Here is a 25,591-nt window from a genome sequence, read left to right as displayed (position 1 = left end):
ATTTTCTGGTACTGACACTGAGAAAACTGAAAAAAGCAATTAGGGGAAGGGAGTAGATACTGAACTGAGTACCACTCTAATAATAATGTCTTGAATTTATATGCTTTGCCATTTGCAATGTCTTACATGATTTCATTTAATACTGGCAACAACTTTGCGTTATTATTATTATTATTATTCTCATTTTACAGATGAGGAAACCGAGGCTCAAAAAGTTAAGGTTAAGAAAGGTTAAAGATAAGTAAAATTAATAATTGCTTTCCCCAGGTCACATAGTTAGTAGTTGTCTCGGGCAAGATTCAAATTTCAGTTTCCCTGATTCCAAGTTCAGTATCCTCTCCACTAATGCATGTTGCTTTTCTGTAGGGGCTACATACCACACTAAGTTATGAAGGGTGCAGCTGGTTGTAGGTGGCAGATTGTTTTTGCAACTGATTTGTACAGAAAATAGCATGTCCTTGAATTTGTTCTGAAATGGCTTTGAGATTCTGAAAAGCTTCTTTAGTTGGAGAAGTGGTAGGCTATATCATACTATTCTCACTGTAATTTCTAGCCTTTTGGCTATCCTACAGTCCATTTTCTCTAGCATTTTTCTTAGTGACAGTGTTTACTAATGGGTGGCGACTCAGATCACAGGGTTTTCTGGCATCCATTCCTTCCTCGAAAAAGTCTTACAAGTTGCATTTTATTTGAAAAGGTCACATTCCAGAGTTTAGTTTAAAGGAACAGTTATAAGATTTACCAGCAGCCATTCTAGTCTCCTTGAAAATTAGCATCTGGGAACTTTCAGATTGTTTTCATCATCATAGAGTTACTGGTTCTCTCATGCAATTTCTCTCACAATATTCATATGGAACAAATCACAACATTTACATTTTACTACTAACATTGCTTACAAGGAAGACAATAAAAACTATTGCAGATTGGAAATGATCCATGGTCTTAACATTAATTATTGAATTTTTCCCCAAAAAATATATTTTTTTTTCTTAGAAGGTCTGAAAAAAGAAGTCTCTGTACTTTAGCCTCCAGATATACTGTCGTCTTCCTCATATTTAAGCACCTACTTCATTTGAACCCTAATGTCATAGACAAGAGATCAGAGGTCAGGAATTCACCGTAGGCCAGATCTTTCAGGTTTCCTGTTCTTAATCCTAGATTCATTCTCTCTTCTGTGATTATCAGAAATGCTTAAAGCAATATAAAATGACTATTTTTTGAACTAAATATAGAACTGTTTCAAGAGAAGAAAAAGTTTAGTTTTTTATCCACGCATTTAGTTATCCACGCATCCTATACACAGAACAGAAATTCTGAACTTTGTGCTTGAACAAATGCCACAAGAGGACTTAAGACATATGTAGCTGCCCAGCAAAATGCTGTTGTCCATTTGTTGGTTTCTCCTTAATAAAAAATGAACTACTCCCTGATATGAAATTTCCAGATAAAATATGAGTTTTGCTTTGCTTTGCTTTTTAAGTGCAAAAAGTACTTCCACTATGGAAATTGATCAACATTTGAAGATGTGGAGATTTATGAAGTTAAATAATGATTAGAGGGGCTCAGTGGAGAAAGAGCCAGACCTGAAGATAGAAGGTCCTGGGTTCAAACTTGGCATTAGACATTTTCGAGCTGTGTAACCTTAGACAAGTCCCTTGACCCCAATTGCCTAGCCCATCCTGCTTTTCTGCCTTGGAACTGATCCTTTTTTTTTTTTAAATCAATTCTAACACAGAAGGTAAGGCTTTTAATACAACAACAACTATTAGGGGCCTGCTAGGTGCAAGGCACTGGAAATCTAAAGACCAAGATGAATTGTCCCCTGATATCAAGGAGCTTACATTTTATTGCAAGTAAAGGATGTACACAAATAAGTATTACACAAAGTAGTGTGCAAAGGGGACAAGAGAGAGATCAACATGCTCTTGGAAAATCCCAGCACAGAGAGCACAAGCCAAAAGGAGAATCAGGAAGGCATGGGGGTGGCTTATACAAATGCATGAAGGTGGGTGACAAAATGTCAAGCTTAAGGAAGACTAAAGGACCTTAGCAGGAGTAAATTCTTTTTTCTCCCTTGACTAGGAGTTGGGAGGCAGAGAGAATCCATCTCTTCTCAGTCCCTGTCTTAGAAATTCTGTTAGCAGTATTAGCTTAGCTGAACTGGACAGTACATGAAGAAGGGGAATAGGAAATGAATAAGAAAATAGAAGCCAGAGTGTTTAGGACCTAAAGTGCCAGGGCTAAAAGTTTGCATTTTCTTCTACAGGCAATAAAGAGACACTGCAGCTTTCTTTGTAAGCAAATAGTACAGACTGAGCTGTTTAAGATTATTTTGACAGCTGTTTGGAGGATGCATTGAAGGGGGGGGGTGGGGAGACCCGGGACAGAGAGACAAATCTAGACTATTCTAATATTCTAGGTGAAAGATTGAAGGGATGGTGACCATACAGATAGAAAAAAAGGCACACACCATGTGTACATGCCAAGGCACATACATTTGTGGGAGAATTATAAGGAAGTTTATTGGGAAAAGATTTGATTAAGGCTTTTCTTAACGTGCCATTTCTTAAATGCCTTTTCTTTGAAATGGCTTCTTAGGGCTAAGAAAGGTAAAAACATCTGTTAGAGTTCATGAACTGAAGTTTTCAGGCAATGTGGACTCAAGGAGAACCTTAAACATAGAGTAGACTTGACTGGGTGACACATATGTGAATTGAGGGTGAGGGAAGTACCCAGAGGGGTTATTATTTTGATTATTTAGCTTCTTTTTTTTTTTAAAGGTGGTACCTATAAGTATAGTTATATACTTATATAGTATATATATAGTATCTATCTATCTATATGTCTCTCTCTCTCTCCCTCCCTCTCTCTCTCTCTATATACATATATATACAAACAAATAATTGATAGGTGTGAAGAAAATTTATCAAAAATTATACATTCTTGGGGGCAGTTGGGTGGCTCATTGAATTGAGAGCCAGGCCCAGAGACAGGAAGTCCTGGATTCAAATCTGGCCTCAGACACTTCCCAGCTGTGTGACCCTGGGCAAGTCACTAACCCCCATTGCCTAGCCCTTACCACTCTTCTGCCTTGGAACCAATACCTAGTATTGATTCTAAGACGGAAGGTGAGGGTTTAAAAAAAATTATACATTCTTTCAGTACATTACAGTATATATTTTTACATTGAAAATAAACCTCAACATGAGATGAGGCATGAATGTTTCAACCATTCAAGACTGGCATTTGTCTTTTCACACCTTTGTTACAAAATGTCTCTATTGCAATCCCTCTACCCTCATACTCATCAACTCATTCAGCAATGAACAGGCATAAATAGAATCAAGATTAACATTATTTAGCATTAGGATGAATCAATTATTTCGTGTTTAATGCTTTGTGTTTTCAAGTTCTTCTCAGTATTGCAATAAACTCCAAATATAGATAACCGATAAGAACCACAAGAATACGGCTATTTTGTCTTCTTTGACTTATAAGGAAGTTGAAAATTTTGAGAACTTGATTTCACTCTTTTAACAATTAGCCCACTAACAAACATTTTGAGGTGGATGGCAATGTTCGTAACAAAATCATTTTCTTAAAAATATCTAATAAACTTGCTTTCTGAATAATCCTCAGAGTCTTGGGAGGTCCAAGATCTTAACAGGATTAGATGGAAAATGTGAAGGAGAAAGAAAGTATCTTTTTCTGTATTTATTAACATTGCTTAGCACACTATGAGCACTTCGTGAATATTAAGTAGGTCAGCTCTCCGGTATTCAAGGCCTGGTTATCTCCTTGGTGTACTATCTTGATTCCTTGTTACCACCCTTTTCCCTTATCACTGTCCTTTGACCATTTTCCTGCATTTATTAAACCTTTCCTCTAGAGGACGGGTGGAGGGGATACCAACCAATTAATTTAGTTCTTTGTGAATAACTAGGAGGTCTTGGAGAGAGAAACTGACAGATCCTTTCTTAAACTAAGTTTTGGAACTTTTGTGGATTTAAACTATTTCTATCACCTAATCACAGTGGATAAATAGTACCTACCATAAATAACAGACAGGCTGCCTTAAGAACAAGGATGATGAGAAGCCTGCAATAGCTGTTCTGATTATAATGAGCATGCTTAGAAAGAGTGGTATGCAATATTGAGGGAAGGACAAACTGGCGCTGATTTATGTAATTTCATCCCAGTAGAAGATTTAGGTGGAAATATTTGGGTGCATTTATTTCATTTCCTATCTGGCTTTTAGTCTGAGTTTCTATTCCCTGCAGGAACCTCATAATGATTATTCCTTAGATTTTAAAGGACTCATTTTGTTCAATTATCTGTTATAAAAGGGAATTGACATCCTGAAAGGCCAAATAGAAACTTCCTGGAAGATTTATCTCTGGAAATAGCATTAGGAAATATTGTCTGGTTATGTGTATGCAGTTTCTTTGTCTTGTTTCCAATTGATACCCAAGTTTTGTAAGAAAGGACTCTTCATGCCACCTATTGGATTTTATATGAACTTCACATCTTAAGCAGTGTATTTACTCTATTTCTCAAATAGTAGGATCATAGATTTAGAGCTGGAAAAGACCTTAAAAGTAATTTAATTCTTCCTCTTCTGTTAGGAAACTAAAATTCAAAGATGTTAGGTGACTTACCCAAAGTCACACAAATAACAAGTGGCAGAGCTAGGATCTGAAGTCCAGTAGTCTGACTTCAAATTCAGCATTCATTCTATTGTACTTTCCTTCTTTTCATGTAGAGACAGCTACACATGGTGGATGGAGAGCTGGCCTCACAGTCAATAGGGTTTGGATTCATGTCCTGCCTCTGAAACATACCAGCTGGGTGCTCACAAGCAAGTTTCTAAACCTCCAAGTCACAGATGGGTTAGACCAGCGGTTCTCAACCTCTCAATTTGTAGCAATGAGAATACATAATGCATATCAGGTATTTACATTCCAAATCATAACTGTAGCAAAATTACAGTTTTGAAGTAGCCACCAAAATAATTTTTTGGTTTGGGGTCACTGCAACATGAGGAACTGTATTGCGGGGTCACGGCATTAGAAAGGTTGAGAACCACTGGGTTAGAGTGTCTCTATCAGGAGTTCCCTGCATCATGAAAGTACAGATCGTGGCTCCTCTCCCCTTCAGGTATGCAATATCTATCCATCCAAACTGAACAGCTAGCCTTTTCCTGATCTTGCCTGCCATCTATAAAGGGAAGCAATTACTAAAGTATGACTTCACCGAGAAAAGGCTAGTCCAAAATAATTTTTCCTCCATTTTTCCCATTTTGAACAGTGTTACTAAACTGGTATATGGTTCATTTAGGTTCTAGACTATATTCCCAACCCACACAAGCCACTAGCAAATTGAATTCCCAGAGTGTGACTGGCTACATCTCTTTCTCAAGATCCCAGGGGTATCTTTGATGGGCAACAAGATTCTTTTTTTTTTTTAAAACCCTTACCTGCTGCCTTGTTATCAGTTCTAAATCAGAAGAGCAGTTAGGGCTAAAATTGAGATTAAGTGATTTGCCTGTAGGGTTATGCAGCTAGGATCTGAGTCCAGATTTGAACCCAGATCCTCCTGACTCCTGGTCTGGTGTTCTATTTTGCTATCTGGCTGCCCCAATAGAGTTCTTTTAATTGTATTGGCTCAAGTCCCTTTTTAGTCTCTTACTCCCAATATCATTTGTCAGTCAGTATCTCCCTAAAATAATTCAACCAGTTAATATTTATTCAATAGAATTGGTAAGCCACTTATGTTGAGTCTATAGCTGCCAGCAGCCATAAAATATTCTTTTCATGGGTGAGCATCTAAAGGGGAAGTTGGAAACTGTGGGAAAATGGATGAAGAGGTTAAGAAGGAGAGAGGATATAAGGAAGAAAGACACAAAGGCAAAAGGTTCAGCAGCAGGGGATTCCATGTGTGTATTCCTGTAAGGGTAAAATTAGGGTTGTTGACTGAATATATTATACTAGTGGTCACCAGGGATTAAAATTCAATCCCAATAAAATACTCAAGTCAGTTTGGGATTTTTATGGTGGTTTAGTTGCAATAGAGGAAAGAAATTAAGAAGAAAAAAGAGAGAAAAGGGAATTGGACTGCTCTGGCAAGCCAGATAGGAGTTCAGAGGCCTAGGCCAAGGGGCCTTCTCAATCTAGTTTGGCTTCCAGCCATGAGGCCTCCTCCAAGATGAGGGACCTCCTAGGAGGATAGTGCTTTAGGAGGTAAATGAAAAGAGGAATCAGCCTGAACCACCCACCAAGCACTATAAGAATGCCACCACGAGCTCCCAACACTGAAAGAGCCCAACATCTCTGAGAGAGAGAGAGAGTGAGAGCCCGATGAGAGGAAGTGACGTGAAATATATAGACCGTTCTTTACATCACTTCCTGCGTCTCACATGTACCAATGGTAGCTTAAGCCTGACTTAGGAAAGCCCAGGGATCTGTCAGTTGTTTCGTATTTGTCAGTTGCTAGCACATGTCGGTCATAGGCCATCCTCCTCCACATTTAATCCTTAAGTAGGGGTGTATACATTCCTGGTTGCTAGAATTATAAGAATAAGCAAGGTGGAGAAAATCTAAAATTCACAATCTCCCCTGATGATGATTGGGAGACTAGTCTCCTCAACTGATCACTAAACATAATCATCTTGCACCTCTAAAATCTTCTAACTGCAGGTGCATACAAAATTTTCCCTTCTAAGAGAAACTATAGTAGTTAGAGAGAAGAGGGGAATTGAAGAAAGAACCAATGTTTGCTTGGCACATTAACAAAAATCAATTAGGGGGCAATCCCCTTTTGGCATAAGAGTATACATTTAAATAAATGTTCAATCAACCTTCAGTTCAGTCAACCACACCCCAAAGGTCATTCTGGATCTTCTTGATATAGTGTAGATTTTTCAGGCATCTTTCTGCAAACAGTTCGTTCTCTGGATTTAGGAGTTAGCAAGTTTTTTTCCTTGAAGATCTTTCTCGAACAAAAATTTTTAAATCTTGGACTTTTAGTAATATGCATTCTCCCCCTGAAGTGGGTATTAAGAAACACCCAGTTCAGCTCAAGATTCATGGTTGAGTTATGGGGGTATATGAGCCAATTATCAAAAGAAGAGGAAAAAAATAAAGAAAAAATGGAAGAAAGTTAAACTTTTAGGAGAAAGAAAAAAATTCAAAATCAGAATCAAAATATCAAAATCTATGTATACGAAATTTTGAGTAAACAAGAATAAATTCATAATAGGTCTTTGTATTAGGGTCCAATAAATTTCTAATGGGCCCTTGTATTAGGGTCCAATTAAAGTAATTTCTATCCCATAACTCTGTAGGACAGAATACAGTAATATTTCACTTACCCATTTGTAGTCAAGACTACAGGAAGTTGCTATACTATAAGAGAGAAAAAGACTATATTTTTGTGTGTGATAGGGAAGTGTTATTCCCTGGTCTGATTTTTTTGTCATTCTCAGGGATATGGGGAGCCAGGACGATAGCCAAACATGGCTACTTGTCTGTGAGTATTTCACAAAGAGTGTGGATACAAGGAAGTGCTATGTCTTAACATATGTCAAGCATCACAACCTTGAGTCTCATACTAGGTTCAAGAACTTTTGTAATGGCTTAGAAGTTCATCAATTCTACCTGGATTGGTTTCTTTCTTTTTTTTGGCCTGTATGCTCTTTTTGGCACTATTCAGGTTAAGTCTATGCTCCTTGTTTTTATCCCATTTTCTAGAATCAGACACAAACATTAATCACAGTCCCAAAACATTTATTAATAAATGGCAGGTTCCCTCAGTCTAAAGCTTTGGGTATGCATTAATATTATAGAAAGTATATATGCATTTTAAACTGATATTATTGCAGAATAAGAAAGTAATATTGATTATATGTACCTTAAGTACAAGAAATGAGAAAAGGGAAAAAATAAAATATTTTAATCAAAATAAAAGAAATGCAATAATAAAAATAAGGGGGAAAATTCAGAAATTCAATGTGTTCCCAAAAAACAGTATCCACTTGTCTATGGATTATTATCTCCAATGCTTGTGATAGGATATAGTCAATCAGTCTTTTTTTTTTTAAAGAGAATGTTTTTATTGACTTTACATTAGACCAAGTGGAATTTGTCTCACTTGTTTCACCATTTTTCCATTGATAAATTAAAAAAACCAACAGTGTTAATAAAATCTGATCTTTCACTGAGGCCTATTCTGCCAGTTCACTGAGAAAGTGTTTTGTTTTCTTCTTTAATAGATGCTTCATTATTGTAAGTCATCAAGGAATGGAGTATTGACCAGATTTCTACTTGCTGCCATTGACTTCTTGCCAGAAACAAACTTTTTTGCTGCTGTTACAACATCAGCAGCAGCCACAGAGTCGATTGCTTGGAGAACAGATGATGGTGTGACATATGAACCAGATGCCAGAGCCTGGGACCCAATTTCATCCAGATAGCCTTCTGAAGATTCCATTAACATCAGTTATGCAGCCTTTAGTTTTTAGGTGCTGTGACATCTGCTTCAGAAAGGGTACCTCTGGCAACTGCTTTTACCTGATTGTAAGCTGCCTTGATAACATCACCAGCAACTGCAGCCTGAGATATAGCATAAATCCCAGAGTCCAGAATCAGAGTAATTTGCATTAAAGGCTGAAACATCAAATGGCTGGTTTGTTCCCTTGGCCACAGCCTGGCATAGCAGGCTGGTAACATTGCTACCCCTCTTAACATGAGGGCCTGCACCAAGGACATGCTGAAGGATACTAAATGCATTTGCCTCTGCACTTTCTGAGGTAGCTCCCTCAGCTACAATGGCAGCATGGACAAGACTATCACCATTCTGCACTCGAATTTCACCTCCATTGTATTGTGCCTTTGCACCAGACATGCCAGGCCCACCCCTCATATTTAGAAACTGCTTAGCAACTTGCTTTGGGATAGTATGGCCTACACCAATTCCAACCAGAGCCATTCTTGCACTTGTAAAATTGTTCTGTATATAATAATGAAGCTCTTCTGGAGTAATTTTTCCAACCTTATAATCAGGACAATACAAGGAATTTTAAAGAGCATTCCAATAAGTTACAACATGCAGATTTTCAATCACACCAGTTTGGGGGTTTTGAAAAGCAATTTCTTTATCAATCTTTAGCTGTGACTGAAGATCTGCTACTTCCCAGCGTCGAAATTCTGGTGCTGTGGTGACATTGAGCAGGAACTCCATTAGAATATCAATATCATCACGAAGGTAAGCCATATTTTCCCTTGTACCAGTCACACTTAATTTGCCACCAACTGCTTCAGTCCCTCGAGTTATCTTAAAAGAAGAAGCTCCTTTGGTAGTCAAATTGGATGCAAGTCAGAGTAAATGGGAGGTTCCAAAATTGGTAGCATCTTCATATCTACTACCAGCTTTAATGAATAAACCAATTCTTGAAGTTGGAGCATAGTTTTCCATGGAAACAATCACTAAGCCATTTGGTAACTTTGTTTGCTGAAGTTCCTCAGGATAGAGTTGTATGGCTGCTTTGACAGTAGAGGTTTTTATTCTTGGAGCAACTTTAAGGGAATAAAACCATTTCGAGAAGGATCCAGCACCCATTAGCAGCTTCATGGCTCCAACTCACTTTTGACCCAGCACTAGCAGGGCTCAGAGAAAGCAAGATGGTGGCAGAGGACCTCCATTTCCTGAATCAGTCTTGATAGAAGATGACATGTGCTTCAAATGCAAAAAATGAGAGAAAAAAATCAAATAATGTAAGGAACAAGTAAAGTGCAACAAAATAGTACAGATCCATCAATAGGGAAGAAAAACAAAAATGTTAAAAATGTGTATATTTCATAATCACAGGGGTACTGTATTCAAAAATCCATTTCTTCTTCTATCTTCCTTCTTCTTTGCTACTATGTGGAGGGGAGACAAAACTGAAAAGGGTTAATATCTACAAAAACAATAGAATCTAAGGGGCACCACCTTCTGCCCCACCTGGAGGGGCGGTAGCACCCTTACTATTTCTTGGATGAGTTTCACTTAAGTTATATTGTTGTTGGGTCATTTGATTTGAGTTATCATTTATCCAATTTCTATTCCTACTGTTATCATTCCTAAAGTTGTGGTTTCTATTATCATTATTATAGTTATTTCTATAATTATTATTTCTGTAGTTGTTATTAAATTGCATATTATTTTTGATTGCCTTGAATAAGTGTCTATACTCCATCATAATTCTATGGCTCTTCTTCTCACAGAATTGGCAGGTAATGGATAGATAGTTAAATTCTTGGATAGGGGCAAGTGCCATTGGTTGAATATCATACCCTTTTTCCAGTTTATCAATCTTATCTCTTAAATATTTCAATTGTTTCTCCATTTTCTTTATGAGATCATTGGTCTCTTCCTCTTTTTCTTTGTTTCCTTTTGAATCATATAGAGCAGTTTTTCTCAAATCATCAAGATCCATTTCAGACCACCTTGGGCAATGAGTTCTAAAACAATCCCTGATCACTTTGCAAGAGTTATTGACAAAGTTCCTTCTAATTTGTCTTATGCGATTTTCTTTCTTTGTCAAAATCTAGGTATTGACCCCCAAACTCAATTATTCTGTCCATGAATCTGGAGGGTGATTCGTCATCATTTTGCTTAATTTTTTCAAATTCCATCCACTTATCTGTGCTTTCAGTGCACTCTCTCATAGCAGTTAGAATGGCCTCCCTACAATGATATAGTTGTACATAATCCTCAGAGTTGTTATAGTTCCATTAGGGATCCTGAGATGGCCAGTGTGCTGCATTGTGCCCCTGGACTTTATTGACATGAGAAATTATTTTATTTTTCTCACGTTCCATTAAGAAAGCCTGGAGTAAGTTTCCAATGTCTTTGTAAAACAGATTATACTGAAAAAAATGTCTGTCATCTTTTTTTGTTACCATAAAGGGGTCTTATTCATATGTGGGAACATTTCGTGTGAATTAATTTATTTCTTGGGGAGTAAATGGTATATGGTGCCTTAGAGTCACCACGTCCCCATTGTGTCCTATTTTGGGTACTTCTCTTAGAGGAAAAAGGCCTCTAGTTGAATTTGGTACCTCTGAGTCAGTTTGACTAGAAAGAGTTTCTTTAGAAGGATGAGATTTCCTTGGGGCTAGAATTGGATTTTGGGTGGGAGAAGGAACAGGAGAAACTGGGATTTTGGAAGTTTGGATTTCAGGAAAAGGGTCTTGGGAAGTAAGTTCAGCCAAGATTTGCAGACCACAAGAGAAGCAGTCCAGCAGCTGAGCTATAGGAGAGGTGTTTTCCATCTCTATTTTGGGGAAAGGAATTTCCTCATTTAGAGGTTCAGAAGCAGGTTTGTAAGGTTCATACATGTTTTGGGTGGGGTCAGTATTTTCCATTTGACCCTGTGAGAAGTATTTCTCTAATTGGTTTTGTATGTTTTCCTGAATTTTAGCTTCAAAAGTTTTCAAGGTAGCATTTCTTGTTACAATATTTAGGAATATAAAAATGAAATTACCTAAGAACATAAGAAATGGGAAGCATTCTGAAATCTTTAATATCCCTAATTTTTCAAATGCCATGAAAATTTCATAGAATATAGTATTCATTTATATATATATTTTTTTCTTCAAATTATTTATAATTTTGGTTTTAGTCAGTAGATGTCACTACTGGCTAAAGGTTAAAGTCAGGGAGTAAAAAAAAAAGATCTGGGTGTAGTCCTTTTTAAAAGCCTTTTAATCCAATCAAGTCCTCTAGGCCAAAAGGAGACAGAAAACAAAGCCTTTTGCCTGAGGCTAAGGCTGGGTTTTTGTTTGATTTGGAGGGATCACAAGCCTTCTCTCCTTCCCCTTCAGGGTAAAACCATTTCCCTCTTTGAGTAAAGCCTCTACTTTTCCTAGCTGGTCTCACCAGGTTTTTTACTTTTCACTTAAATTTAAAAAACTGGAGACACATGGGGACTTGGGGGAGGGGGTGAAGGAAAGTAGACTTCCAGGAGCAGGACAAGGCCAAAACTTTGTCCAGGTTTTTCTCACCATTAGTTAAGAGTAATCTAGCCAGCTAGTATTGTCAGTGAGGGTTGGCTAAGTAGGTTGTTTGTTCCCTAAGGAAAGGGAGATTCAGAAACAGCTTCCCTGGCAGGGCCCTGCTGCTTATGGTTAAAAAAAAATGGCTGTGTTCAATTCAAATTAAGGAGAAAAGAAAAAAAATGTTTTATATTCACGTGATCTCGCAGCTGTTTTTTGAACTGCTGAGTTAGATGCTGAAAGGACTGACTTGAGGAGGTAATAAAGAGAGAAAGAAGAAAGAAAAGTTTCACAGAGATTTGAGGGTACTTGTCACAACCTTCGTGGATTAGCCAGACAAAATTCACACTCCACTGATGATGGAAAGAGAGAGCCACACATGTCCCCAATTTTTATTGTAGAATCAAGGAATGGGGAATGGGTGGTAGTTAGTGAATATGTGACATGGTTGAGAATTTAACAGTGGCTTGGTTGACTACCACTAGATCAAAGAGGTGGAGGCTAGGATAATTTAGGACTTAGAATCCCACCCAGATGTCCAATTGACTTTTGGACTATAGGCTTGGGAAGTGGTCAGAATACCATGAGATATGTTTTACTTTATAACAAGGATCAAGAAATCAGTCATGAGAAATATAAGAATTATATCCATAAGTTTAGTACTATATAATTGAAAATCCATTACCCTAAAAAAGAACTACATTTCCCAGGAGCCCACTGACTTCCTGTCATTATGTACTTCCTATAGATAGGGGATATTAGGTGGGGATGTGGAAGGTCCCAGCTCTTTTACTTCTGATCCTGAGCTTGGTGGTGGTAAGGCAGGTGTTTGAACTGGTTGATCAGCCATGGGCACATGGTCTTTATTTTGTATCTTCTTTATTCCTTGATTTCTAATGATCATTAATAAATCTCTTAAAATATAATATTTTTATTATTGAGATCTAATTTTAACTTTTACAGTTCCTAAGCATATTGTTCATAAGTCAATTTTTGAATAAATCTTTAATACTTACATAATAAGTTCATGCCTGAATCCCAACAGAGTCTCTTTTGCACAGTGATATTTACTGGAAAAGATAGAGCAAGAACTCTATAAAATATCTACCCCAAACCAGAGCTCACTTCCTCCTCTATTCCCAAGGAAAGTGAGCTTAAACTTAAAGTAGTTGCTATAAAAATTCATCTTATTAAGTTTTTTCTGAACTTAGTAATAAAAAGTCATTCCTTTGCTTGCAGAACCTAGTACTTCAGCTGATAGTATCTCGGGGATTCACTACTGGACTAGGCCACATAGGATGTTCTGCCTAATCCCTGCCATGGACTCCTGCTTCACTTTTGATGCCTTTTTTGATCTTGCAGAGATGATAAGGTCATTTTGGTACCAATAGTCCTTTACCTAAGCTCAGGAAAAAAAAAAAAAACCTAAACACAATAGGGATAGAAGGAATAGACCCATGCATTTCTAGGCTAGGTGATGGCTGCCCTTCACTTGGGGAAGTAAGGAATATTTCATTACTTGAAAGGGAGGACTCAAGTTCCTCTTTTGGAGCCCTTTGTATGCACACTCAGTTGTAGCTCAAGAGCCAATTGAAAGGTTTCCTCCCTCATCTCCTCCAATAAAAAGAAAGTAGACAGAAAATAGTCACAGAAACAGGGCTCCTCAATTAAAAATATAACATGCATTTCCAAAAATGGGCTCCCCAAGGCTCTTTGTGGGTATGTAGTAAACAGACAATATTGCTTATGTGCCAAAGACTCGGTCCCCATTGGCTTGCCCTCCATTATAGTCTTTCCTTCCTTAAAAATTTGTTATTCTCAGCAAATTAGAGTATATTTTGAGCATGTGTATATACTCCATACAGAACAGTTCTTTGAGATCACAAGGAGGCATAAGCTTCCCCAGTGTCAAAAGGAAAAGAATCTTAAAAGAGTTAATGTGGAACAGATCTTATATAGCCCCACATGCACAGATGAACATATAGCTATCCCCAAATAGAGAGTTATGCAGATTCAGCAAAAACATTTTTACAGTTTGTCTGAAATTACTGCTTTCTTAGTACTTAACAAAGGCTTGGTTTGGAATATCTTTCCTCACCCCAAAGGCAACAGAAGAAAAGCACCTACCATGTATAAGCCACTGTGCTAGTGTCCTACCTAAAAGGTAGGTGCTCTTCTTTTCCTAATTTTTTAGTTGAGGAAACTAATGTAACCAGAGGTTAAGTGACTTGCCCAGGTCACAACTAGGAAGGATTTGGGGTGAAATTTTCACTCAGATCTTACTAACTCCAGGTTTAGCCCTCTATCTACTGTCCCACTTAACTGACTCAAAAAAAAAAATAAGGAAAAGGAAATCCAGTTTCTTTTATCAGAAGGCAACTTGGTCCCTACAGAGCTTTGGGAGCAATATGGAATTCTTCCCAAAGTGATTTAGGACTTGGGAATAGTTCTGAAAGTTACCTTCTCACTTTGAGATAAGAAACCAAACTGTCTTGGGTGAAAATTCTTCTGTGAGTCCCTCAGAAGATAAGGCCATTCAAAAAGGAGACTAGACAAAATTTCCAGGTTCCCCTTTTGACTCAGGACACAGCAAGTTTTCTCCAAAGGTCCTTGTGCCATTGGCAATCCCCTTAATGGTCCAGGAAAATTTCCTCTGTGTCCCTATACCACACAATACTCCAAATTTCTTCCAATACATCTCTCATGGCAAAGGAAATCCAGTGGAGTTTCAAATTTACCCCTCATTAGGACAAGCAACTAGGGTTATTCCCTCCATTACAGGTAGATGAAGAAAATTCCACAGATAAAAATTTTTAGCAAAACATTTCATGAAGTACCTCATACTATGCTTGTAGAGAAGATGGAGAGATTTAGATTACAATAATACAATTAAATTGAATTGATTAGATGGTTGGACTTGGAAGATAGTCACTAATGGTTAAGTGTTCAAAGGGCAGAAAGCCTTCATTAGAGGGCTCTGTGGTTGGCCCTGTGCTATTAACATTTTTAACAATAATTTGGCTAAAGGTATAGAAGAGAGGTTCATTAAATCTTCAGATGACACAAAGTGGAGAGGCATATGTAATACACTGGATGACAAGATCCAAAAAAATCTTAAAAACTAGAGCACTGGACTCAATCTAATAAGCTGAAATTTAATATGGATAAATTTAAAGTTTTATACTTAAGATCAACTTCAGAAGTACAGAATGGAGAAGACATGGTTAGACAATTTTTTTCTTTAAAAAATGTATTTTATTGGATCACCCCCTCAATATAGGTCAGCAGTATAATGTGGCAGCCCCCCCAAAATTCCCTCAATTTAGCCTTAATTTGAAATATGTGTCCATTTCCTTAGCAAATGAGTTAGAATACATTTGTGGAGTGAGTTTGTATCCTGGATCCAGAAGTTTTGTGAGATCCCTAGAAAGAGTAAGCATTGTTCTTTCACTTGCTTCCCCAGGACCATATAGAAAAGGATATATTTAAGAAGGACATGGATAAATTGCTTTAAGAGCAACAGAGAAAAGCATGAATGGTGAAAGGCCTCTAGTCTATGTCATATGAGGTGGAAGGCTAGTTAATCTAGAGAAGATTCAGGGGGTAACATCATTGTTATGTCAAGTTTGGATTTCAATTCAAATCAAGTTCCAACTCTGAGGTATGAGGGAATTGAGGGAATTAGGATAGCAAATGGTAGTGGGGATTGAGTGAACCACACTAACTCCATTATGTACTCGATTCTGGATCTTTAAAAAAAAGAAAAAATATGCTTCAGTCTACTCACTGAACCCATCAGTTCTCTTCTGGAGGTGGATAGCATATCATGATTCTTTGGGGGGGGGATGTTGTGTTGTTCAAATTTCACAATTTCATAATTGATTTTCTCTACATTATTGTTGTTGCTGTGTAAAACATTCTTCTGATTCTGCTTATTTCGTTTTGCACCAATTCATATAAGTCTTCTCAGGTTTTTCTGAAATCATCCCCTTCAGTATAATAGTATTTCCTCATATTCATAAATTGTAACTTTTATTCAGCCATTCCATAACTGATGGTCAGCCCCTCAATTTCTAATTCTTTGCCACCAAAAGAAGAGCTGCTATAAACATTTTTGTACATAAAGTCCTTTCTTTATTTTATGTATTTGGGGTATAGATTTAGTTACAGTAATGTTGGGCCAAAAGGGGATGCATAAAGCCCTCTCCATAATGGTTGGGCTCCTTCACAGCTCCAGTAATAATACATTGGTATACCTACTTTCTTACATCCCCTCTAGCACTTGGCATTTTCCTTTTCTGTCATCTTAGTCAATCTGAAGAGTGTGAAATGGTCCTTGTGGCTGGTCAAAGATGAAATGACTGTGGAAACAAAGGCTTGAATTGTTCAGCATATCATTTTATTAAGCAATGCATTCTAATTGTAAAACAAATCAGTTCCAGATCTTTCTAGGGTTTGGTATTAGACCTCAAATACAGGAGGAAACAGACTTTTATGCACTAAAAGCAATCAAGTAAGACAAATTAATTACAAGAAAATAATTAAGCAGGATATAAAATTGTTGTTCAGTCTGAACAGCTGTGTCTGATTCTTCCTGATGTCATCTGGGATTTTCTTGGCAAAGATACTGGAGTGGTATGCCATTTCCTTCTCAACCTCACTTTACAAATGAAGAAATTAAGGCAAATAGGGTTTGGTGACTTCCTTGGGGTCAACTAATAAGTGTCAGGTTGGATTAAACTCAGGTCTTCCTGAATTCTATCCACTTCCTGGCAATCTGTCCACTGAGTCACCTAGCTTCCAATTACAAAATTAGGTCATTTGATTTCTAATTAAAGGAAAGATTAGAGACTTTCCAAGGTGGGAGGGGAAAAGACAAGAGGTGCAATTCCCTGAAATCAGAAAAACTGTGTTCTACTTCCCTGGAGTGTCTGTATTCAATCAAAGGACTAGGGAAACAATAACTGTAGAGAGGCAGATCACATGTAAGAAATATGGGTTCGTTGAGATGTATAATTGTGAGAAAATTCTCAGCATGGATCTTTGGATCTGACTGGGTTTTTGGAGGGCATAACTGAAGTGCTTAATTAAGGGTTTCTAAGCAGCAGGTAGAGGTAGTCCACGTTGCTAGATATTCAGGGTTAGGTTCAAACAATGCAATAAAGTTTTCTCACAATTCCCACAATTGACTTAAATTTTCTCACAAGATAGAAATTGAACTAGATCCACAATTGAAAAGAAAGGGAAGAGAGCTAGATCCAGAATCGAGTACTTAAAGGGTTTTGCCCCTGATCTTAAAGCTATTTTCTTACCCTCTTCTGTTTTCAAGGGCCCTAAACTACTATCTCTCAACTCATTGCCTTAGAAGTTCCTCCCATTCTGTAGGGTCCAGTTCTAGTGCTGGGTTCTTCAAGAAGTTGCCCTGATCTTCCTATAGGACAATACTCCCTCCTCATATCTCTCATAGTACTTTTCTAAGACCTCTAATTTTCACTAGAATCATAGTTATTTGTGGATGCCTGACCACCCTGTGACTCTAATTGTGTTGAGAGCAAGAATCTAAATATGTCTATTCCCAGAACCTTGCACAGTACCTCATATGTAACTATCATGTTTTCTTTGACTTTACTTGTGTTAAGGGGCTATCTATGAAGTGGCAAAGGATGTAGAAGATCTCTGGTACATTCAGTATGTTGTGGGGGCTTGAGGTGAACCCCCTGGGCTCAGGATGGGTACCCTTTGCAAGACTCCAAAACTTAGCTTAAAAATAAAAAGAGAAGTTTATTAATTTAGAAGGTAATGTTGAATTTGGCCAGGAAGACAACATTGATGAAAAGCTGCCTCCCTGAGGACATGAATTCTGGGGTCTTTACAACAGGTAATAAGTGACTTTAGGAGGGACTAAGGAGGAATTGGTCATCTAACCTGGGTTAGAGTGGTGCTCTTATGTCCTAAAGATTAAGGAAGACCTGATACTTTAGGGGATATTTGTTCCCTAATATTTTAGATACAACCTGGTATCAAAGCATAGCCTGGAGATTTATCTCTGTGTCTATCGGGAAACATAGCGGACCATCCAAGGAGGATAATTCTCTCAGAGGACTTTCCTTTTGATGTAGCAGGGTCTTCTCAGACATTTTGATGTTTTTGTCACAAGGATACAAGGAAGCAAAGGAATTTTCCTGCTTACAGTTTGGCCTGAAAAACTTCTATAATTTGGGGGTACAACATCCCATGCCAGGTATAGATTTATGAGAAGACAAGAACACAAGAAATGTATAGTTTGAAAAATGAAGATAAAATTGAAAATCTGGGCCAAAGTGAAGAATATCCACTCTAAGCAGCACAAGGATCTACCTAAGTATCTTCTTGGGGCATGTGACTTGATGGCTGAAATATTAAGCTTCATTTAATAACAAAAGCATAATGACCATTTCATTGACAATTCAGTAAATAAAATTGACATAAAATAAGCACCATGACCATTTCATTGATAATGAATAAAACTGATATTAAAAATAAACAATAGACATGGCCAATTCTTGATAGTATATAGTGTTAACTTGGAAATAACACAGAACTATCAAATAATTAGAAAAAAACAAGTCTTTAATCAGGATAGGGATAAGTCCAGTATTTAATTCTTTACTCAAGAGTCTGGCGCTACAACTTTTTCAGGGTATAAACCCTGGACTCTGGGGATGTTATCCCTAGGAGTGCCACAGACTCCAAGGAACTAAAGAATTTGGGGAACCTATATACCCTTTGGGGAATCCAGGGGCAGGGACATTGACATCACTATAGCTACAAAGAAAATGGGATACAAACAAGCTTGGGAAAGGAATCATAGCTAGAGGCTAGGGTGTAAGAGAAGGCGCTACTTAGTATGGATACTAAAGGATGGTTCCTTTCCTGGTGTGGATCTTCTAGGGAAAAGGTCTCTGATACGTTAGGGGAGACTACCTAAAACAAAGAGGATCCTTAGCATATGCTTACTCCCACTGGACTAGCATTGTCATTCACCTGAGGGTCTGCCACTCAGTCTGAAACTGCTAGCCTGGGATTCCTTTCAGGGTGGAGTCCCATGGGAACAGGGAACAAGTACAAACTTTGGGGTCTCCAACCTATAAACTAATCCTGAAACCTGGGGTTCACCAGATCCCAGTAGGCCACAAGTTTGGGGTTTCTAGATTTCATGTTGACAATAGTAAATAGATTTTTTAAAAATTAGTCAATAAGCACAATAGCCATTTCATTGCTAATTCTAAATAAAACCGATTTTAAAAAATTGGCCTCATTTTCCTTATCTTTTTTTTAAGGGGTGAGCCCTCGGTGACACTTAAACAGGTGTGGCCCTATGGACTCTGTACCACCAGCCTCAGATATTTGACAGCAGGAAGAGATTGCAGGAGTCAAAAGCGACTCCGGAGGCCATCTCACCGCTGCGGCAGGAGAGGTGGGAGGCTAAAGTCCCCGGAGGCTAGTCCATGGCTGAGGAGTCCTCTGCCCGCAAGGCCCAGCATCCAGGACTGGCCCACCGGTTCCCGGCCTCTGGGGGTACGAGCCACCTTCCCGGGAGGGGCCGGGTAGCCCAGGTTTGGGCCCGAGGTCACCACCGAGAGAGAGGACAGAGTGGCCACGGGCGGCGCGGCGCCTCTCCTTCCCACAGTTCCGCTGCTCTCTATCCCGGAAGCTGACGCAGTGCAGCGGAGCGAGGGTTGTTTGGCTGCTGGGTGCCGTGGGAGGCAGTTGGTGTTGAGTCTCCAGGACCGTCAACATGCCTGTGAGTTGTTCACATGGGCCCTGCGGCAATCTGGCCGACCCGGAGCGTGGGCGGGGGATGTGGCCAGGCTTGCCCCGACTTGCCCGGTCTGGGGCTGCTGCGCTTTGCTCCCACTCGGTATCCCAGGTTCCCTCTCCCCTCTATGTATCGGAGAGGGTGGGTGGGGGCAGAGGTGGCACTCGTTTTTACAGATGGGGAAACAGGCTTGGAGAGGCGAAGGGACTTGAATAAAACCGATGGGATACTGACTCGGGTCCTTGGACTCCCAAGGAGCTTCTCTTGCTTTCCCCCACTTCTTTAAAAAAAAAAGGAAAATAAATAAAACGACTTTTCCAGGCCCTTCCCCCTTGCCCCCCTACTTCTGTTAACCCGGGGCATTAAAGCCTTCTGGGAAACGCTCTTTCCTGCCTCGGTTAGGAGTTTGAAGGAGGGCGGAGGGGGATTGTCATACTTCTAAAGCTTTGATTTTGGTCTGTTGTCTAAGAGTAAAGAAGAATCGATGATTAAGCTTCTGAAAGTAATTGCTATGTGCCATGTAGATGTATTCCAGACCAAACATATGGTTGAAGTCCTGGAGCATTACGTAATGCAAACTAACAGTGACGCACTTTTTTCTGTTTTATTCTACAGTTGGCTAGAGATTTAGTGCATCCATCCCTAGAGGATGAAAAGAAGAAACATAAAAAGAAACGCCTGGTTCAGAGTCCAAATTCTTATTTTATGGATGTCAAGTGTCCAGGTAAAATTTCAGTCTCAGCTCTTTATTAATCTAATGAAATGAAACCTATCTATAGGAAATGATAGTGCAGCATATATGAAAACTCCCAAAACCTATTCTTCTGGTGAAAAGTGTAATTGGAAATTTAGTAACTCCTACAGGGGAATTTTCTCACACATACACAAAAGTACCAAAAAGTATTGTTGCCAGCCAGATTTTTGTGCCTAGTTAGAGAATTTGGATTAAGGAGGGAAAATGGGTTTTGTAACTTGGAAAATCCATTTTGAACTTTTACTGAATCAAGCTTTTCACATGGAGAAATTTATTTTAATGATAACATGAGAAAGATAGGACTTTTCCACTTAAAGTGATAGTTCTCTTCCTGAGTTTGGTGAATATTATTTTGCTTCTCTGTTTCATTTTTGAGCAATGCTGTGTTGTTTTTTTTTAGGCTGCTATAAGATCACCACAGTCTTCAGTCATGCCCAGACAGTGGTTCTTTGTGTAGGTTGTTCAACTGTGTTATGCCAGCCTACAGGAGGAAAGGCCAGACTCACAGAAGGTATAGTTTAGCATTTTCTATCTGGATATAAGATTGTTGGAGTATGAATTTTCTAGTTTTTAAATTTTCAGTATAGATAATCTCATAAAATATAATTTAAGGTTGCTCAAAGATTCTTTTATAAAAGGATTGTTCTTTTAAGTGTCTGGATTTTAAGCTAGCACTTGTAACCTACTAGCCTCAATTTAGGAAGTCTTCTTTTGTGCTTATCCCACATAATTTGTTTAGGTATTTTACAGATACAGATTAACTGATCAGATTTAGAGGCAGAGAAACTTAGGGCTAAAGTGTTAGCTCTGACAATTGAAAATAAGTCAGAAAAAGCTAAAAAAATTGTAATGTAAGTCACTGGAAAAATTATTTAATTTGCCAACATTTTTTCAGGAACATGTATGAATAAAGTAAGATGCACTTGTATTTCTTTTTTAAGGCCACATGAACAGACAAGGTAGTCTGTGTTTGAGATTCAAAGACAATATTTTCTACTTTAAATGTCTCAAACATTTTCATTAAAGTTGTTTTTATAGGTTATCTAAAATGAAACAAAAACAGTTAAGTATACCTATGTAGATCTTTTCCTAAAATATGAAAGTTTCATTTGTCAAGCAATTGAACTTCCAGTACAGCACAAATTAGGTTGCTTCCAAAAGCATCTGACAAGAAGATATATACTATCTTCCAGTAGTATGATGACAATAAATCATGTTCTAGAATAGTATCTGCAAAATGTAGGTGATGCTTGGAAACAAGAAGTAGCATTTTGGAAATCTGAGCTCTGACCCCAATATCGAAGAGATCTGCAAGTATAAGGCTTAACGTATTATAAATTTATTTCCTCCTTCTTTTGGGATCTGAATGTTAAGTATAAGTATTTGAGCTCAAAGGAAAAGATGATTACTAAATAAAAAGCAATATGTTGTTGGTCTGATATGTTTTCAAACAAAGGCAGTGAGGCACAGTAGAAAGAGTTAGGGAGAAAGGCTTCCAGTTCTGCCTTTCAGTACTCTAGGCCACTCTGTTTCAAAAAATTGCCAGCCTGCAAGGGAAGGAGTTGCATCATTTTTATATCATTAAAATCACAGGTCCAGCCTTTTTACTTAATGTTTAAAAAATCTGTAAGTCTAGAAGCCTTTCAAATTTTGCTGTTGGCCTGATTGTTTTTCACAACTCCTGACAGATCTCAAGGTGGTAATTCATAGTAGAATGCTTTCAGTGGATTTCTTTTTCTTTTTTTTTTTTTTTAAAGAGTTCAGGTGTGTGCCAGGCCTGGAGTCAGGAAGACCTGGATTCAAATTTGGCCAGACACTTCCTAGCTGTATGGCCCTGGGCAAATCACTTAAGAATTACTGATTGCCTAGCCTTGCCATTCTTCTTTCTTAGAATTGATACTAAGAGAAGATAAGTGTGGAAAAATAAAGAATGGGAAGGAACTCTATTCAAAGTGAGTTTGGACAATACTATAAATCTATTCCTGGAGATAAGGACCTCACTTTCCATCAGATTTCATAAAGCAGATTCAACTCCATAATTCAAGCCAATGGTTTTATAGGCCCTGGGTGGTAAAAGTAGAAATGGTAATTACATAAGCCAAAAATTCAATTCTATTAAGAATTATGGGTGAAAAAATAAATTTTAGCTCTTTATAAAAATTTAATGTTTTAAATTCTAGATTATAGAATATATCAGAAAGTGCTTTTCTTTTTCCAAAACTATTGTGCAAGGACAGACTATCCTGCTATTTTTATCTGCTTCTTTACAGGTTGTTCATTTAGAAGAAAGCAACATTAATGACCTTCAACTTCATGATTTCCAACATTATATATATCTCGGAAAGCCTTATCTGTTCAGCAGTCCCAGTTAATCTAATATGTCAATATAACTAAGTTTTCCTTTGTAAGGTATATAGCAATGGTCTGCTGTTTTGGAGTCTGTTTTACATTAAAATTTTGATTATATGCAACATTCTCCTAGTGTTTTTTGTGTAGGATTGTTTTTTGACTTTGCGCGCACGCGCGCGCACACACACACACACACACACACACACACACCATAATCTCAGCCTAATTTGTAAGTGTTCTGCTTCCATAAATAATTATGAAATACTTTTAGCAAACATGACCTCTACTTAGTATTGTGCCTTTCCCTGTGTCTCATGATTCTGAACCCATTCTTCATCTCAACATAACTCCAGTCCCTCCATCCTTAAATACTCTTCACAAATCATCATCCTTGTTCTGACTTCATTTACTTTCCTTCTCTGGCTTGATCCTGTAGTTAACTAGTTCAATATTTCATTCTCTTCTACCCTTTAATCTCTTCCCACCTCACTCCCTCTTCATATTCCCATTTTCCAAAGTCCAATACTGGTTCCAGTATCTGTCTTCTCTGTTTCTATTCACTTCCTGCCAAATGGTGCTGACTAATGCTCCTAATCTCAAGTAGGCCATCATTACAACAAGGTAATCCTAGGCACTATGCTAAATGCTGAAAGTTAAAAAAAAAAGAGTAGCTAGCACAAAGGTGACAGCCTGGGAATGAATGAAAGGGTTGAGGGACTGGAGGTCACAGTATAGACAAAGAATAGGGTTTGGTATTACAAGGCATAGGGAGAAGTGGAATGCTAATAGATTATGCTCAGGTAAGGGAATTTGAGTTCACGCACAGGTACATTTGTGGGACACTAAGATCAAAGGTATTGGTATCACTGTATGTGGCTGAGGTGGGGTAGAGGAGTAGGTCATGAAAAATGAGGACCTGGAAGATGAGGGGTTTTAGGGAATATTGATTTGTAGGTTGAAATCTATTAGACAGGCAGGAGTTAGGCACATGAGACTGAGCCAGGCACTGATCTCAATAGGGAAAGAAGATGACTGTCCTGGATGAGAGTAACAACAGCTACCAGAATTTTGATTGGGTGGTATGGAGTGACTCAGGTAGCTAAGTGGCACAGTGGATAAAGTGCCCGGCCTGAAGTCAGGAAGATTGACCTTTCTGATTTTAAATCTGACCTCAGACATTTACTACTTGTGTGACCCTGGGCATGTCACTTAATCTTGTTTACCTCAGTTTCCTCATCTGTAAAATAAGTGTAGGAAGGAAATGGCAAACCACTCTCCTTTCTTTGTCAAGAAAACCCTAAATGGAGTTGCAAAGAATCAGACACAACCAAAAAGACTGAACAACCAAATACAAGGACAAGGAAAAGATCATTTGTTTGGGTCCTCACTCTAGGGTAGGATTTCTCAATCTGAGGTCCATGAATACCCAACAGGACTATGGACAGATTTCAGGGGAATTGTTAATTTGCTGCCTAATATTCTTATAACTATTTCAATTTAATTGATTTCTTTTGTAATCTCCTGTATTTTATGCATTTAAAAAGATTTTTCTGAGAAGATATCCATTATACAAAAAGGTAGAAGACCTTCTAAAATGACTGAGCAGAAGCATTAGCTTGTTACTTGTTTGTACAATTGCTCATCACTCCAAACATTGGTGAGCTTAAGGTGGTGGATAGAGACAACAATGAGTTTTGGCAAGACATCTGGGTCAGTATGACCTGGGATAACTGGGTCACCACAGCTATACGAACTCACAGCTCCTTGGTTTTATCCCAAGGTTGTAAAAATGAAGTTCGCAAATAAGCATTCAGTCCTACCTCTGAATCTCTGGAAGCACAGGCCCTCTAGTGCAATTGGCATCTAGAGGCCCAGAACCTTTGTTAGACTTGCTCTCAACCTCTAATGGATATTCCTTGGGACCAGTCCCTGTACAGTTAACTGACTGATATTTTTTACAAGGTGCTTAACAATAGAGTTGGAAAGTGATAACTCAAGAATCGCATAGTTTCAACTTTAATCATGGCATTTCATGTGCTTAAATTTGATAATGTGGTGAAATATTCAAAATGCTCCCAAATCCAGTGTACTACAAAAGGTACCCAACCAATGATAACGATCATAGTGATGGTTATAACAGTCAAGAACTTTAAGAAGCAGGAAGGCGATAAATTTCAGAACCGGAGACAATATTGCCTGTGAAGAGAGGTTCCTTACTTGAAGTTTGTTATACCACTGAAATCACAGATGGGCCAGCGAAAAGCCTCCCAAAAACCAAAAATGAAACTCAAGGCAAAATATTTGTGTATCAAATAGACTGAACAAGGAAGCTAGTTTTGCAATTATAGTAGTACATATATGCTGGAAACTAATATATATTTTATTTTTTAATAAAAAATTTACACAAGTTTTTCCAAAGTTATATGATTCATGTTGTCTATTCTTCCCTCCCCTCTCCCAGATTTGACAAGCAATTTAGTCTGGGTTGTACATGTATTATCATGCAAAACATTTCCATATTATTCATTTTAAGTGAATAATCTTATAAAATCAAAACCCCAAATTATATATCCAAAAAAACAAGTAATAGGTCACATATTTTCATCTGCATTTTTACTGCAGCAGTTCTAGAGGTGGATAGCTTTCTTTTTCATA

The 25,591-nt window shown here is 38.0% G+C and overlaps 1 protein-coding gene and 1 pseudogene across 1 annotated transcript; one reads left to right on the top strand and one right to left on the bottom strand.

Annotated features, from left to right (window-relative positions):
• Window positions 1-8,085: 8,085 nt before the first annotated feature.
• On the bottom strand, window positions 8,086-9,679 carry LOC100022957 (cytochrome b-c1 complex subunit 2, mitochondrial-like; annotated as a pseudogene).
• A 9,741-nt stretch (window positions 9,680-19,420) lies between these two features.
• RPS27L (ribosomal protein S27 like) lies at window positions 19,421-23,058 on the top strand. Its single transcript, XM_007479541.2, has 4 exons — window positions 19,421-19,818; window positions 20,449-20,557; window positions 20,988-21,098; window positions 22,858-23,058. Exons 1-4 carry the CDS (start codon window positions 19,813-19,815, stop codon window positions 22,884-22,886), a joined length of 255 nt encoding a protein of 84 aa, XP_007479603.1. The 5' UTR covers window positions 19,421-19,812; the 3' UTR covers window positions 22,887-23,058.
• Window positions 23,059-25,591: the final 2,533 nt, after the last annotated feature.

The sequence above is a fragment of the Monodelphis domestica genome, chromosome 1 (genome assembly GCF_027887165.1).
Source record: "Monodelphis domestica isolate mMonDom1 chromosome 1, mMonDom1.pri, whole genome shotgun sequence".
NCBI lineage: Eukaryota > Metazoa > Chordata > Mammalia > Didelphimorphia > Didelphidae > Monodelphis > Monodelphis domestica.
Note: the sequence above shows the minus strand (reverse complement) of the source record. Positions and strands in the feature narration are given on the sequence as shown.